Below are 17500 nucleotides of genomic sequence, written 5' to 3' on the forward strand. Positions count from 1 at the left end.
TTGTTTGGAAAGTTGATTGTGAGCTAATAATTTAAGATTTGAGTGAAAGCCTAATTTTCTTGTCCGGAAATGTAAAAACCAAGTGTACAATATGAATGAAAACAATTTTGAACGTCCATTTAAGTGTTTCATTAGATAAATTTTAGATCAGGTCACTTCAGTTTAAAAACCATAATCAATTTTTCCATGCAAAAAAATTTCCAGATGTGTTTCCGAGATTATGTCATTAGTTTGCTGTTTTAGTTTCTCAACTTTGCTTGTTTATGTCAAGCAAATCGCTTTTGAACAAAAGTTTAATTACCGGTATATATATAAAACTGTGATTAGACGCAAACACCTGCACGTGCGTAAATTATTCGCTACTAAACAGTCGACTGACAGGTGTAGTTTTCAACTTTTAAAATGTAAACAATTGCGTTAGCAAAGTATTCAAGTGGTTGTTGCAGTTCGTCTGTAGCTACCTCATTCAATAATGTTCAACTCTACGGTATCCACGGTGCACGGCAACCAAGATGAAGTTTCTTTATCTGCGTGTTCGGAAGGTGTAAGTTATAGGAAGCCTGTCACCGGATTCGAATACAGTACTATACAGACTACTATATCTTCAGTTATTTCACTTCTTATGATTTGTGGGAATCTCTTGATTTTAGTTGTTCTTCCCAAAGTTTCTTCTATCCACAGGCCATCTAGAGTCCTTTTTCGATGTCTTTCCATCACGGACCTCTGTGTCGGACTCGTTTCTCTACCGCTATTTGTCGTTTATCGTATGGCAGTTGAAGAAAAGAATTGGAGCTTGTGTAGTAAGAGCGAAGGCTTGGCTTTCGCTGTAAGTACAGTACTCTGTGGACAGTCCATCACCACGTTGACTGCAATAAGTGTGGACAGACTGCTTGCTATGCAGCTTAGGTTGAGATACCGACAAGTTGTTACTTTGCCGCGCGTTCGCCTCTCTGTGACAATTTCTTGGGTTGCGAACTTCGCTGTTGCCTTCACTTATTACTGGAACAAACGAATTTTCTTTTTATGGGGCTGTGGGTATATTTTCACATGTATAATTATTTCATCTTGCTGTTACTTTAAGATATATCTAGTCCTTGGATACCGCCAGGTGGAAATACAACCTCTTTCCCAGGGTATCTCTTCTTCCCAAAGAAGAGAAGTCCTGGGAACTAGCCCTGCACAAATTCAGGGCACAAATCCTCGTGTCCTGTCAGTGTTAAATATAAACCGGTACAAAAAGACAGTTTCCAATGCCATTTGGGTTCATTCCCTTTTAGTAATATGCTATCTGCCTTACTCCGTTGCAACTGCTGTTACAGCTTCGCGTGGCGAACCTCTTTATGGAACTCGTTACAAAGTATTGGGGAACAGTACCGGAATACTTGTTTTCTGTAACTCGCTCCTCAACCCTTTTCTTTATTGCTGGAAAATGAAAGGAATTAGACAAGCTGTAAAACAGTTACTTCGAAATAGTTTTAGCTGGTCATAAAGACCGAGTCGTCACTACTGACTTTAGTCAATTTCAGTCCCAGGTGGTTCAAGCCTGTTTCAATATTTTGGAGGTAACTTCTTATTAGAAGGATTAATTCTACAACACTGTTTCATGTAACAGCAATTTTAGGGTACCAAATCGCTTAACAAGACGCGGTCATTAATATGACGTAGTAGGTTGCCATGACAACAAAGGAGTCATCACACGGTAATGGTGGATTTCCTGTGAATACACTATTAAGTCACAACAAGGACCTCAGACGTAAAAGTACTTTCATAGAATCGACGGTGGCTACTGTTCGCTAGTGGTGGATATTTACCGAGCCGTGACCTCCACTTCGGTGAATAGTAGTTAAATATTCTAATCGAGCAGAATACTTGCAAACAAACAATGACAATTATAAATTGTTGTGAAAATTAATTAGAGTATTCGATTGCTTCGGTCCTGTTCTCTGATTAATGCTAAAATTCTCATTCACTACACCAAATAGGAAAAACCGAAAACTGCATAGGATACCAAATCCGAAAAAACACTTTCATCTATGCCGAAAACCGAAAATCAAATTCTTAAAATGGGAAAGCGAAGTTTTTCGGCGCAAAAACCGAAAAACCCGGTCTAAAAGAAGGCGAAAATCGCAAATCTTAATGCCCCTATCTCGCAGGTGTCATTTGTCTACTAACTATGAAAAAATGCGAAAAATGCGCTAAGATTCATCAATTCGTCGAATCACTTTAAGATTTAAAGATTTAAAAGCTAGCTTAAACGAATAATAACTGATTTATTATGCGATGGTAGGCCGTTACTGATTGACGTTTCACAACAAGTTACAATGCTCAACTAAAAATATAAATATAATTGCTCGATTTACGCTGTTTTTATCTCATTAATTAATTTGTTCACTAACAATTAATCGGTTTGTTTATGTCATCTTACTAGTTAATTGTTAATTAATTTTCTTGTATATAGCATTAGTTATTTCTTTATTCTGAAAAGCCCATTTGGGACGAATAAAGTATGTATGTATGTATGTAAATGACGTCAAAGCGAACTACAACAGTGACGTTGTAATTCGCTATCTAATTCATCGCGCCGGCATCGCGAGGTCAAGGGTTCAAACCCCGTTGAAGTCCTGAAAATTTCAGGCTTCTCTACTTTGCGTTCATAACTGCGAGGATCATAGCTTCACTTGGTTATAATTCGTGAGGGAAATTTACATGTACTTACAAGAATTTCTCGATTAAACAATCATCAATGAGCTAAGGGCTGAGCGTAATTTTCACACGTACGTGTAAATTTTTTCCCGCACGTATTATAACGTCGCTTCCGAATGGCTTATAAACGGTGACATTCACCCAATTCAAAGCTGCGGGGACTCCCAAATTTTTGGGCATCTAGGCCGTGTGAAAACAGTATCGGGGAAGGGGTGGGAAGAAAGCAGACGTTAGAGGATAGAAGACTGTGCATGACCTCGGTTTGTCCAAGGGTGCGTTCTTTTTGAGATAATGGACTTTAAAATCTATGACGCGGACCTCAACAAGAACGTCAGTAAAAACTGGCACTTAAAAAGCAAAACGGTTATTCTAGACATGCGTTTTGAAATTTTGTACACTTCTTCGGATTTGTCTACAAATGTGCAACGTGAAATGACCAAATGCCAAGTTCTATGTAAAACGTGAGCGCACACCGGCAGATTTTTATTTCATTTCCTAGTTTCATCTCCTTCTCTTCAAATTAGTTCCTGAAAAGTTCGGCTATTCCCTGCTAGCAGAAGTCTCTTTTCTTTTTGCGTTCGCTGGACTGACAAGTACTGGAAAAGATACCTCTGCCAATTTTTTGGTTAGTTACTGCAGTGCAACTAGCGGAATCATAAATGTAAAGGCATAAATTAACTTATAGTACCGTACAGTACTACAATAATTCGCTAGGGAAAGAACACAAGATCGAAGTGAAATTTCAGCTTACCGTTTACGTTTCCCTGTCCATGTTTCTATTGTGTGCGATTCGTCGACAATGATATATATAGCCGACAAATTTTTGTGGAAGTTATTAGACTTTTCGTTTCAGCACGTTGAGAAATGCCTTGTCCATGCAGCGCATTTTCTGCCGATGCCGGGGAAACTAGCTGGTGCTTCCCAATGCATACATCTGGCAGCCGCCAACGAGAGGTTGCCGTGAGCTCTCATCCTTCAGCTTCTTTAATCTTATCCCAGGTGATAGTTCTCAAAGGTGTGATACTAAAGGCGGCGCAATACGAGATACAAAAACCCTCAACTTGGCTCGCAACATTGTTTCGATGCCAGTTTGGGTCGATGTTTCCCGTTTTTCACCTTGCATGATCAACTTGTCGCGCAAGTGCGGGTTGAAGAAAGTTGTTGCGAAAAGTAGAGCGCGGGTCTACTCTGAGCAACAAATTTTGGCTTTGGTGCTCGTTTTTCATATACCTCCAATAGTTGGTGTTCTGATAACCGGAAGTCCAATTTGAGAGATTTAGGACAAAATTTGGCTTCTCTGCCTTACAACTCGCTAGCATAGATTAATAGTCTTTACATTTCATCTTGGTTACGTCCAGGTCAAGATCGGAAATTTTTAAAGGAAACAGTCGTAACAGAGGGATGAGGGTTACAATGTTTAATATCAGAGAGGATGGATGCAGGCAGGGCTGTCCAAGTCAGAAAATTTGTTCTGCTAATATTTAGTGCGCTGATATTAAAAGATTCAATAATGTTCAGTTCAAAATTTAGATCGCATACCGAATATATTCCAGAAAACAGGAAGACTGCTTGCAGTGTAGCCTGGAGTTGGCATGGGAAGAGGGAGAGAGGAAGGAGGAATGCGCGGAGGGAATTAAAAAGGGAGGTACAGGAAGCTGGGTGAAGATGCTATGCAGTTTTTTGATGTGTTGTCCGAACTACTAAGTCTGGACAGTAGAACAATCAATTTTAAAATAGGACTAAGCAACCAATTTATCTCGAATGCAGAACTGTTTTCTAGTACTGCCTCTTTTTCTGCATTAATAAATTGTATTCCTCTCCATATTATTTATGGGGGGCTTACCTTACTCGAGTCAATTTAAAGGCGAAACGGAAAACAAAAATTCGGCAGTAAAAATCACAACAAATAATTGTGACACCTTTATTACCCTCAAACCGAAGAGACAACGCTATTCAAAGTATCACAGCGTACATCTAAACAAGGAAACACGTTGTCGTAACAAAGGGATGAGGGTTACAATGTTTAATATCAGAGGAGATGGATGCAGGTAGGGCTGTCCAAGTCAGAAAATTTGTTCTGCTAATATTTAGTGCGCTGATATTAAAAGATTCAATAATGTTCAGTTCAAAATTTAGATCGCATACCGAATATATTCCAGAAAAAGGAAGACTGCTTGCAGTGTAGCCTGGAGTTGGCATGGGAAGAGGGAGAGAGGAAGGAGGAATGCGCGGAGGGAATTAAAAAGGGAGGTACAGGAAGCTGGGTGAAGATGCTATGCAGTTTTTTGATGTGTTGTCCGAACTACTAAGTCTGGACAGTAGAACAATCAATTTTAAAATAGGACTAAGCAACCAATTTATCTCGAATGCAGAACTGTTTTCTAGTACTGCCTCTTTTTCTGCATTAATAAATTGTATTCCTCTCCATATTATTTATGGGGGGCTTACCTTACTCGAGTCAATTTAAAGGCGAAACGGAAAACAAAAATTCGGCAGTAAAAATCACAACAAATAATTGTGACACCTTTATTACCCTCAAACTGAAGAGACAACGCTATTCAAAGTATCACAGCGTACATCTAAACTAGGAAACACGGTCTGTTTACACCCTTTCTTTTACTTCCGGCAACAGCAAAAGCTGTAGTAGGGATATGGGTCTGGGAACCGAGTGATGTCACTAACAGAGCGTGACACCTCACTCCCTCCGTTGCCCGCGTGACCGCATTGATAGTTGTAGAACGCGCCAATATTTTCTCCGTTTTTAGTGGCTTTTCCTGTTTTTCCATGAATGGAAACTTCTGCGTCACAGTTGAGAAACGGTGACTGGGCACAAATCTGAGCACAGGTCTTCTTATCAGCCGTGTTACGCACAAGGACGGCGTTGTGCGAGCTGCCAGATCCCCCTGAACTGGTGCTTCCTCTGCAGGCAGCAGCGGCCGCCATGTGAAGAGACTGCCAGCCCAAGTCGTACAAAGAGTATTTGTCGTAACCTGCCACAAGGAGACTCTGGGACAAGCGGCCATTGCTGTCGAGCACAGCGAAACCAGAAGGTTTCCCGGCTCTAGCTAACAGTGCTTTTAAGGATGCCACCTTGATTTTGAAAACACGCAAAAAATAAATATAAAAGTAAAAAAAAGTAATCCAAAAAAAAATCCCAATGTAAAATTAATTATTCGACTTTTGCACCAAGGGAATTCATAGAGAGCTTTTCTTCTCATGGTTTGACCACGGTTACAATTTAAGCAATCATTTTACTTTTCACTCTTTTCACTCATTTCTTGGTCAGCCTTACACTAAAGACAAGCAGGGACTGCTATTTATATTCCATAATTTTTTTTTAAACTGTTTCGACATTCACTTCTAGACGGGAAAGGTTAGGAGAGCGATGGAAACAAGAATTTTTTCCTCAAAGCTACCGTGATTTCATTTCATTCTCAACGATAAAAGGCATACCTCCTTTTCAAGTCTTTCCAGTTTCCTTGCTTGGCCTGAAATGGAAAAGTAAATATGTTTTCAATTAGTTTTGCGCGAGGCTGAGAGGATCTTTGAATTGGCAAGACCGTGACTCTTATTTAAAAGGGATATTGCTTTAGAGCTGTTTAGCGGTAGCGGTATTATAAAAAGCTTGAATTTTCAATCGGCTGAAGGAGTGAAGCAAAACCACCTAATTTAATTTGGGAAGATTGATTCCCTGGAACATCGACGCATCAAGCAAGCCCTTATTTTGGTCTACAAGATCTTGCGAAGAAGTGAATAAAGTCTTCGCGGCCAACTTAACTGCTCCTCCCAATACCAAATTCACGCCTTTATGCTTCACTCCATTTCGTATCAAGCGGCCAAACACTGGAACAATCTTTCCGACAACATTAGAACATCAGAGAATATAATGTTTTCAGGAGAAATTTCAGACGGATATCTCTATCAACTTTGCTTGAATGCAGCTGTATTCTGTGCAAAAAATTTAACGGCATTGTCGTTCCATTTTTGCAACGTAAACATTTCATTCACTGATGTTACTTTCTTTAAAATAATCCTTTGTTGCACATTTGCATTCAAACGAGCCTTCGCTCATATTACTTACTTGCTTGCTTACTTACTTACTTCCTTATTCCCGGCGAAAACTAATTAATAACTCAAGTTGACTTACTTTCGTCATTTGGGTTTCCTCCAGCATTCGCAAGGCAAGAAATAGCGTCTGTCTGATATGATTAAAGAGAGCAATCATTTGATCATAAAGGATCACACTCAGGATTCCTGGATTACACTGAAATTGCTTAAAAACGTATGTGAACTTACCAGACACTGACTTTTGGGACAGTTCGATAGCACCGCCAAAGCTGCTGAAGTGTTTGATGTTTGTCCCAAAACTCCATGATAAGATGGCGCGGTGATCAAGAAACCCACGGCTAGTAATGGAAAGCTGAAAGCGGTAAGCTTCATCTTCTATTGTCCAAGATCAATTTCAACAATTCTTTCGCAGAAATTTGAAGAGATACTCACAGTGCACAACAGAGGCACTGCTTTAATTCAAGTCTGCGTCAACAAAACTTGTTTGATAATCTTGTTCCTAAACATGGCGCAAAGGTCGAGTAAATACAGATCAGTACTACGTATAACTACGCCACATGGACTGTGTGATAACTCTAATGTCAATATTTAGAAACAGTCCTAAGAAAATACGCGCGCTGATTGGTTAAAAATCGTGTTTCTATAACTCGATGGAGACTCAGAACTAGCACGAGCTGTTGACGTAGTGATGGCGCGAGCAAAGAGAATTTACATTTTGATAATTAGAGTGAACAAGTTGTTTCCTTTTTCTTGTCTTGTTGTTTCCTTAAAGAAATAGAAAACATGTACTCCGTGTTTCTATCGAGTTATAGAAATACTCGAGAAAGTTTGGGAGAACTCGAAAAAGCTGTGGAAACACTCGCCTGTGGCTCGTGTTCCCACAGCATTTCTCGTTCTCCCAAACTTCCACTCGTGTTTCTATAACTCGATAGAAACACGGTACATGTTTTCTATTTCTAAAATAGAGTATAAGGATTTCAGATCGAGTGTCCGTACTTCGGTCGCGTCCTCAATAATCTCCTAGCAGATCAAAATTGCAGTAAAATATTTTCTTTCAATTTGAACGAATCCAACTTGGTAATACCACTCACAGTGGAACCTCTTTAAAACGGAAATCAACTGGGCAGAGCAGATCGAGTGTCCATATTACGAATGTATCCGTATTAGAGGGTCTGAATGGGAGGGTCCACATGTCGGTTGTCGGTTAAAATTTCAGTACTGTATAGGTTGTCGGTTAAAAGTTTCGACCTTTGTCGGTTGTCGGTAAATCCCAGTTAATTATTTTGTCGCTAGTCGCTAATTTTTTCTTCGTTATGTCCGTAGTCAGTAATATTTTGTAGCCCTTTGTAGCTAGTCGGTTAACCCCATTTACACCCTCGTATTATAGAGGTGCAGATCAGAAAAATTGTGATTCCCTTTGTGAACAAGTGAACTGTCTGCAATATAGAAGTGTGCCTAAAGATGGTCTCGACATTACAAAGATGAGTCGCCTGGAATAATAGTTAACACGTACTGAAACACTAAAAAGAACTTTGGAATTTATGTCCGCCTAAATGGAAGATCAGTGAATTCTGGGTCAATCGCCGCAGCTGTGGCATTTGAATTTCAATCTTTAAAACAGAAATTTATCTTGTTTCGACCATCTTCTTTGTTTACATCCACTTATATCCTGTGTTCAGTGCTTGAAAAGCTCTTTGAAACTTTAAAACTTTATTCATAGTGAACTCGTTGAATATAGACCAGAGACGGAGAGAAAATTGAATATTTACATTTTCTTTTTATTTGAACAGATTCCCATTCTCTACTGCATAAGTCGTTTGGAAACTGATGTAATTTCAGTAAGAGATATAGCGAACGCACCCAAACCATCTCATAAATAGGGTGATCATCTGCCTACTGAATTGCTTAAGTACAAAAAATATATCAATTACTGATTAAAAATGCTGAGAGCTTCCGAGTCTTTCTTTGCAGTCAATATTTGAATATCTACACGTAGGCGACAGTGCATATTAATTAACAAAGCATAGGCGGAAGCCGATTTGCATTTGTCTCGCTATAATTTTAGTCGCTGCAAACTGCCTGCGAATCCTCTGACGAAGGGCTAACGCTCGAAACGTCAGCTTTTAGAATCCCTGTACGGTGGTCAATTTACATTTTCAACTCCGTTGATAAAACCAAATTTTTGTATACTACTTCCCCACCGACGCAGCACCACAGTTTCTTTAGAAACTACCCCCTTTATTCTAAGCGATCTGTTAATTATAGAATAACAACCGTGACCTTGCTGGGAAAGTGCCAGGAATAGTGAAACCAATAATCTTTTTTAACCTAGCATGAAAACACTCACCACTCAAAAGAACTTAACACTAAGCTAGAGTACTGCAAACTCAAATAGCCACCCCTTGATTACTACGTGAACACTAAAATATAGGATCATTTTGCAAAGATCGCTGGTGTACAGGTGTTCGGCTTTCGAATACTTGTTCCCGAAATACTCCTTGTTCAGCTATGCTCTAATGTTCAGGGATTTCACCACAAGTGCCGACAGCCCACGGAAAATCGTCGGCTACTTCACTAACGGAAGTCGGATAATTAACAATTATTGGATGAGGTTGAGCATGTTAGCGATAATTATTATACATTGGTGTCACCAGCTCGATTTTGATTGGCTATAAGCACGCAGCTAATTTTCTCTTACGTCATACCTACAAACAATAGATTTTATATATGTAGAATTGACGTCATACCTACAGACAATAGTTTTATGCATGCAGAAGTGACGTCACCTAACACACTAACCAGCAATTTGATCAGTTTTCTCATGGCGGAGCTCAGCTCAGGAATATGCATAATAAAACAATTATTGAATTCGGTTTTCGCATGTTAGCGATAATTATCAAGGCCTCAGTTTGTGTTATCCGCCTCGGCCTTCGGCTTCAGCAGATAACACAAACTTTGGCCTTGATAATATAGTTTAGTGGCATTGTCGTTGCCGTGACATTGTTTGTTAACCTCTCCATTACGTGAAAAATTTCCCTTGTAAGCGTCTCTTAACTATTTACGATACATCTCTTACTAATCGAGTTTAAGGGCCGTTTTTTCCTCGAAAATAAGGTTGGTAACAAATTTGTTTTACAGAGAGAAGTTAGATATGTCTCACTCACAACCAGTAATAATAATGATAATAATGAACTTTATTTGAAGTGCCCCTGTGATGAAAAAATGACTTCCTTTTTTTCTTCAGATTTTGAAAGTGTGGTAACTTAACACCTGACTGGCAAAGTTTTAAGCTTTGACTTTTATCCAAAGCCCGTTTACTCTGAGTGAAAGTTTTGGATTTCACGGTCTGCCATTACTCACGTTCTTTTCTGCAGGATTGGACCTCAGAGTGTTGGATACAGGGCACAGTGACGTCAAAGGCTCACTACCTTAAAATTCAAGCGTGTGAATGCTGCTTATTATTTATGCAAGAAGCGAGGTTAAAATTCTGAAAGCAACAAAAGTCCCGTGCTGCATATTAATTCTGCGGCGTACGCACGCATTGCATTCCTAAACTCTTCAGCCTTTGACGTCACTTTCTCCTCGATCCGGCTCTCTCAAGATCTTAAAGTTGGTAATGGTGGACCATTAAATAGGAAAATTCCAGTTAAAATAAACAGGTTTTTTTTAAAATCAATCAAGGCATAAAACTTTGGTCACTTAGTGTTGAGTTAACACAGTTTTAAAATCCAAAGAAAAATAAGAATTGATGTTTTGGTCACAGGGGCACTTTAAGTGTTAAGTTCTTTAGTGCTGGGGCACTGTATGCAGAACTTAACTCAAGTCAAATCTTATGAAAAGCGAAATATGGAGAAAAAATAGGCAAAATATGTGAACAAGAGGTAAAGAGATTTACCTTGACAAAAAAATGTGTGAAATGAGATGCATTGTAACTTCAACAACCTCGGTTATTACTCAGCAAAGTATTTTGTCTCGTTGTGCAGGGTTTGTGGAAGAGGTTTACCTCAGGCGGCACGACTGAAACTGTCGTCAGAGATCTGTGCTTTGGTGTCGAGCAGGGCGAAGTTTTTGGACTTCTGGGACCAAATGGAGCTGGTAAAACGACTTCTCTGAAAATGATCACGGCAGACTTTCCGCCAACAAAAGGAAAGGTAGATACGAAAGGTCATTGTCCCATTCTTTATTCTTTCCTTGCTTAAAGATTGTTAAGAATATGGAGAAGTGGCTTTCCTTCTCCTATTGCTCGTGACTCCTTTCTACCGGTGTGTCAAGGGGGAGAGGAAGGAGCTTTTCCTTGCCACCCATTCCACCCCACCCCCGACCTTTTACCACTTCAAAAGTGGTTTGTGAGAAGAATTAGTGCAATGGTAAGAGTGTTCACCTTCCACCATTGTTTTCCAAGCTCGATTCCCAGCCAGCACTTGATTTCATTTTATTTCTATGGTGTATCATTGATGAGCGTTTGCTCATCGTCATCACCATCATCACCATCATAGTGTCGTCAGTTGTCATAAATAATTATAATTGACTTGTTGCGTTCATCACCCTACTTGCTGTCATGCAGGGACTGGATAACGAGTGCGCAGCTCAACACGATCTACCCGAAAGCGTGCATGAATTAGGCGTCTAGTCTCTGGCACTTCATGTATGCTTTTGGAGCACAGCACCACGGCCAGATGAAATAAGCTGGGAGTCGATTTTTGGAATACCCAGAGAAAAATTGTCAGAGTCAAATTGAGTTACACTAAAACTCGACCCACGGGGATACAAACCTGAAGGCCTGGGTTTAAGCTCGGGTGGCGGAGATGGAAGGCCCGGCTGAATGAGCGCTGCGTCAGGGTGTTACTCGCAAAGTTTTTTTTATTTCCGATAAGGTGTATGTAGCTGGATATGAAGTCAGCAAGCATCCCTTGGAGGCTTTCCAGCACATGGGTTATTGTCCTCAAGCGGATGCGCTATGGCCAGTTGTCACCGTAAAAGAGCATTTGGAACTTTTTGCGAGGGTTCGCGGGATTCCTTGGAATGAAGTGAACAGAGTTGTAGACCAGTAAGTCTATCATTCCTTTGAGGCCTCATCTACACTGAAGCATTTTTAGTTAGAGAACGTATTCTGCAACCCTGAAAAAAATGTTGAGACATTTTCAACTTTCTTGTCTAGAGCTTGAAAATTATTATTCCATGAAGTTGAACTTCATATTACTCATGGGAGAATCCTATACCCACTCGTTTGAATTACAGGCTTACAGGTTTGGAGGAGTTAATTTTGTGGTTGCACAGTTCGATTCTGTGTGAAAACAGTATGCTTGCTACTACGTGATGATTTTCAAAATTTGTCTTCTCAATTTTTTTCTTATTTTTCTTGGAAAATAGCTATGCAATAACTGGGGTAGGAAATAAGATGAGAACTGAAGAGTTGTCAAGGTTTCTAAGTTTTAAATTTTCGAAACACCTTTAAAAGGATTAAAAGATCGTGTAAACGAGTGAAGTGTTCACGAAACATCGAAGTTTGCACAAAAAAGGTTTCCTGGGGAAACGCCTGAGGCTAAATTTCGGCTTCCTTTTTTTTGCGTCCAGTGACAAATCACTCTCCAGCTTGTAAACTTGAGCCCATGCGTGAAGTTAGCCAAAGCACAGACGTGGCATGGTTGTACAATGGCTGATTCATCTTTTATGGCGCATGCGCGAAGTTTAAGGGCCCACATTCGCCCAAAAGTCATTGCGCACCGTGACTGAATTTCGTGTAATACGAAATTACCTTAATATCTGACATGTTGTTTCCCGCGTGATTTGCCTGAGTGCCTTTAGCCAATCACATCACGTATTTGGACAAGTCGTCATTTGAAAAACAAAAACAAACGACCGCAATGACTATTGGGCGAAGGTGGGCCTTTAAGCCAAGTTGCATACGTTGGATTGAACGAACACGGCGTCGTTGAAAGTAAGCTCGAACATGGTGTTTAATACGCTCAAACCACATACAAATGCACCCACTATTCGCGGTAGACCCCAATTGAAAGATGTGAAGCGTTTTCGGAACGGATCCGGGGAAGGAGAACTTCATGAGAGATCACAGAAGGACCGAACATTTATGAGTGAACATAACGAGAATCATTGCCATCACTCGGAACCTAAATAATAATGTAGCCGACATCTCTACCGTATTTCTTTTGCTTTGCTTCTCATTTGACGATCCAGGACATCAGGAAAGCCTGAGTTTACGCAGAGATGTGTGTAGTTCTCTTTTTAACAATAGAATTGTTTTAAAACGATTACACAAGCTCTCAGTCTTTTTTACTGATAGGGGCCTTTAAGGATACAATTAAAGCAATTAACGAACAGAGTCCTTTTTTTTCTCGTCGAGTTAAGAAAGGCTCTGCTGGCAGGGTGGATTTGTACATATTAAGAGCTCAATTTACTATTTTGAATATTTAGGACTCAAAGTCGTGACCATTCGATTTCTCGTGTTTTCAATACAACCTCTTAATTTTTCTTAATTCGATTGTTTATGTAATGTTTAAAAAACGAGCAGCAGGGATTTTATCGGGCTTAAAAACACGACGCGTAGACGAGTGATTTTAGTATCCGGTAAAGCGCATGCTAAGAGTATTTTTGAACGGCTTCAAAACCATCCACAAAAAGCATAACTCGCGTCTGCCGACCGCATCTCGCCAGTGCTTCGGGTGAGCCAATACCCAAAGCAAGGGCGAAACGACCAGTGGGCGATCCCCTTGTCCAACGACCGATGCCTTCGGGAGTCCGAACAAAGGTTTAAATGGTGAGAGGAGAACAAAACAAGCTATGTCACGTGCAGTGACTTCATTCTGACAAAACACCGCACGTGATGTATTATCTACCATTTGATAGGTCAATGGGTTTATTTATTTATTTACAACAACTTTATTTGCAAAGAACATCGCAAAAAGGGTGCTGCCAGGGAAGAACTGAATCCTGAATTGGTAATGAGTTTTTAAAGAAACTTTTATAGGCACCCGAATGCTCTCTTCCAATCAGTGTTGAAGTGCGTTTCTTAAGAGAATTCAAGATTGGATTTATGATCTCAGATCGCACAGATACTTCGTTTCCAAAGAAACGAAGAATCCTAAAACGTATTTTTCTGGCGTGACAGCCCGGTTGCTTTCTATGACTTTCGGACACATCGCAGGAGAAAATAGCACGGAAAACTCACCTTGGTTGCTCGCCACGATTCACGCAAATGGCCGGAATGTGTACTTTCACAGGACTACCCAAAGAAACGTAGGGATCATGAATCCTAAAAATCGGGATTCAGATATGATGCACTGAATCCACTCGGAGAGTGGATATGTTAGATCAATAATCCGTTTTCGGACATTGGTGAAGAAACGCAAAATTCGCCTTTGGACACAAGAATCTGGATTTGGATTTTCCCAAAGAAACGCACCCTAGAGCTGCGGAGCTGACGGAATAGAACTTTTTAAACTTCTTTTTCTATTTGTTTTTAACGTATATATTTTCTATTTTTTAGCTACATGGCTGCGTTAAGGATAACTGTGCACGCCGACAAGAGGAGTAAGAATGCTTCTGGAGGAACAAAACGAAAGGTGAACAGCTATCTGATAGTAGACGGGGAACATCTTAATAGGCCAGTGTTACTATACGGGCCAGTGGCTATAGTATCGTCATCATTACCAACGTTCTCGTCATGTTTTCTTCTTATTTCTGCTTCTTGTTGTTGTTGGTTTTCTTTTTCTTATTGTTGTTCTTCTTCATCTTATATTCGTCTTCTCGTTGTTGTTGTTCTTCCTCTTCTTATTGTTGTTCTTCCTTTTCTTGTTGTTGTTGTTGTTTTTGTTCTTCTTCTTCTTCTTCTTCTTGTTGTTATTGTTCTTTTTCATCTTCGTCTTCTCAATGATGTTGTCGTTGTTCTTCTTCCTCTTCTTATTGTTGTTCTTCTTCATCTTCTTCTTCATCTTGTTGTTGTTGTATTTCTTTTTCATCTCCTTATTATTGTTCTTTGTTTTCTTCCTATTTTTGTTGTTCTTCTTCATTTTCTTCTTTGTCTTGTTGTTGTTGTTCTTCTTCCTGTTCTTCTTATTGTTGTTGTTCTTCTTCATCTTCTTTTTCGTCTTGTTGTTGTTGTTGTCGTCATCATCTTCTTTATCTTTTTCTTCATCTTCGTTCTCTTCTTCTCGTTATTGTTCTTCTTCTTCATCTTCTTATTGTTGTTGTTGTTCATCTTCTTTTGCTTTATCATCATCATCTTCTTCTTCCTTCTCCCCCTCTGCTTCTGCTTTTTCGTGTCCTTTTTCTTCTTATTCTTCTTCATCATCTCCTCCTTCTCTTTCTTGTTACTGTTCTTCTTTTTTTCAAAGTCATCATCGTATTTGCGGTCATCATCCAAGGCTGTGCTCTAAGAAAAATTTCGGGGAGCCCTTCGGGCTCCCAAGCATTTCAGCTGGGGTGCCCACCCCTCCAAGTTGGGCGCCCAAGTCAATTAATTAATATTTATTTAATTAATTATCTGAGATCAACAACGCAGCAAGATCTTCATCCATCTCTCTCTCAACAAAACATTGCTGCAACTGCTCTGGTGATTGTCGAACTCGCTAGTGCAAGAAAAACCCAGAACCCGTCAAATTTTTCATTCCATACTTCAGGTTTAAAAGTGAAAAAGTAAAGATTGTGGCACGTTTATGTAAAAACGTTTGGGACTAATGCAGGTAAACCTTTTCACTGGTTCGTTGGGTTGAAAATAAATTTTCAAAACGTGAATCAATGCTGCTAGATTCCCGTGGAGCTTTTGAGAAAACTGCCGTGAAACAATAAAACCTGACCGCGGCTCAAAAGGTATCTTTTTTTTTTTCAGCGAGTCATCTTGATCTGGACGAAAATCATCGCTACAGGACGGAACTAAAGTATTTTTCCTGATATTACAAGGGCATAGCTAGTGGGGGGTCCTTGGGGTGCCGTGCCCCCCCCTTTGCCAGCCTTTTTTTAAGCAAAAAACCCACAATCCCCTCAGTTTGACACCGTGTTCCCCCCCCCCCCCCCCCTCCCTTTGGAAAATCCTGGCTATGCCCCTGTATTATCAGTAAAATGTTTAGTGGAATGAGCTTTTTGTAGATTCGGTCGAAGCGCCAGTCACAGCGTTATTTGTTTAGGGCCACGCAATGATTTGTCACGAACCAAAGACAACGTGGGATTGCTCTGGTTCTAAAACAACAACAAATAACATGATATCTTTCCCTTTTTTGTATTTCGTTATTTCATATACAGGGGAAAAACAACCATTACCTAAATATATTTGTGCCAAGCAGGCGTGGCCGCGAAAAATCGTAAAAATATTAAATTTGCATTAACTGCGATTCCCGGGTTCATACAAATGTAAATTGCGCAGCTTTGCCGGCCCCGCTTTACCACTTTCAGAGCAGAAGTAACAACTCTTTTTTAAAACTATAACCAAGAAATGCCAAACTCCACGTTCCAAATTTAATGCTACTATTTGAGAAATAATCGAAATTCGTGTGGCCGCCGGCCATCTCATGCAAAGTCACGGGTTACGTTACATGTGAAATCACGTGGAACGGCCTTTGAACCGATTGTTTCGTACAAAGAAAAAACATTTTCTGAGAGGTTTCATGAACTGTAACCACCAGCATATTACATTTTACAGCTGCCTTATCTGCTAGAAATACAATAAGCCAGAGTGCCCGGCCGGGCGACCGGGTAATTTTTCTCAATCGCCCGAAGCCAAATGTTAGTCGCCTCAGGCAACCGGGCGCCGTCAGAGTACAGCCTTGTCATCGTACCAGATATAACTGATCGTTGTTCCAATATTTCTGAAGAAAAGGTTGACAAGTTCATTAACGATGCTATTCAAGAAAGGACCAAGGCGGCATCCATTGACTTACAGAAAACTCGAACTCGTAGTCTAATGAATGATTTGCCAGTAATCGGATCCCTGTTTATACGGAAAGGGTTCTGGGATCGACAGGGGAAACATCGCAAGTCGATTGCAAGAAAATGTATGGCAGATACTTCTTTGACTTCTTTCGACGTCCTAAAAACGATTTTGGAGAAAGATCAACGCTTTTATCGACACAGTTTTATCAGAAATCGATTTGGGCAATGTTGATACGTGGCAAGTGTAAGTTTTTGTTTGAATAACCATGGATTAACCTTGCTCGCGTTAAGGATCCGTAAGGTTTATTGTGAAATTGACATCTCGTCATGGTCTCGAAATATTACAAAATTAGGTACAAATCTGGGGGAAATAACACACTTGGGTGTGCACGGCCTCACTTCGCGTCTTCCTTGTCCTCTTCCGCTGCTCCATCTGTTTCCTCTGCCTTGTTCCGGCTGGGGGGTTGCACCAGAACTAGCCCTAGCTTCAGTCTTAAGTGCTTCAACTGCAGCCTTGAATTCTTGAAGTTCTGATTTAGTATTGTCGGTTGACTTGGGGTCCTCTTTTGGAGTCAGTACTTTAGCTGGTTCTGGTGATTCCTGACCGATCTGGGACACTGTAGGTGATTTGCCTTTCGATTTGTTCTTCAGCTTCTTTATCCTTTCTTCCTCAGCTGAGACTGCGACGTTGAGCTGATGAATTAGTTCTTCATCCTCAACCAACGGATTGCTTAAAAATGGGCGGAGCTTAGTTCTGATGCTGTCATCCTGGAGGCCAGTCTCAACGGTTTTGCGAAAGAACTGCTGGATGTGACCAGCATCATACTTCAATGGGTCATCCCCTTCC

General features: G+C 40.3%; 2 protein-coding genes across 3 annotated transcripts in view; one reads left to right on the forward strand and one right to left on the reverse strand.

The window, feature by feature from the left end:
- Window positions 1–17500, forward strand: part of LOC138060049 (cholesterol transporter ABCA5-like) — a 65630-nt gene that overhangs the window by 37842 nt on the left and 10288 nt on the right. For both annotated transcript variants that reach the window (XM_068905732.1, XM_068905733.1), the window contains exons 21-23: window positions 10755–10922; window positions 11646–11818; window positions 14276–14351. In XM_068905732.1, coding sequence (XP_068761833.1) covers window positions 10755–10922; window positions 11646–11818; window positions 14276–14351 — 417 coding nt within the window. The remainder of the gene's footprint in view (window positions 1–10754; window positions 10923–11645; window positions 11819–14275; window positions 14352–17500) is intronic.
- Window positions 5197–7257, reverse strand: LOC138060050 (uncharacterized). Its single transcript, XM_068905734.1, has 4 exons — window positions 7000–7257; window positions 6851–6902; window positions 6157–6191; window positions 5197–5793 (listed from the first exon to the last, which is right to left on the reverse strand). Exons 1-4 carry the CDS (start codon window positions 7141–7143, stop codon window positions 5320–5322), a joined length of 705 nt encoding a protein of 234 aa, XP_068761835.1. The 5' UTR covers window positions 7144–7257; the 3' UTR covers window positions 5197–5319.

Source organism: Montipora capricornis, chromosome 8 (genome assembly GCF_036669925.1).
Source record: "Montipora capricornis isolate CH-2021 chromosome 8, ASM3666992v2, whole genome shotgun sequence".
Lineage (NCBI taxonomy): Eukaryota > Metazoa > Cnidaria > Anthozoa > Scleractinia > Acroporidae > Montipora > Montipora capricornis.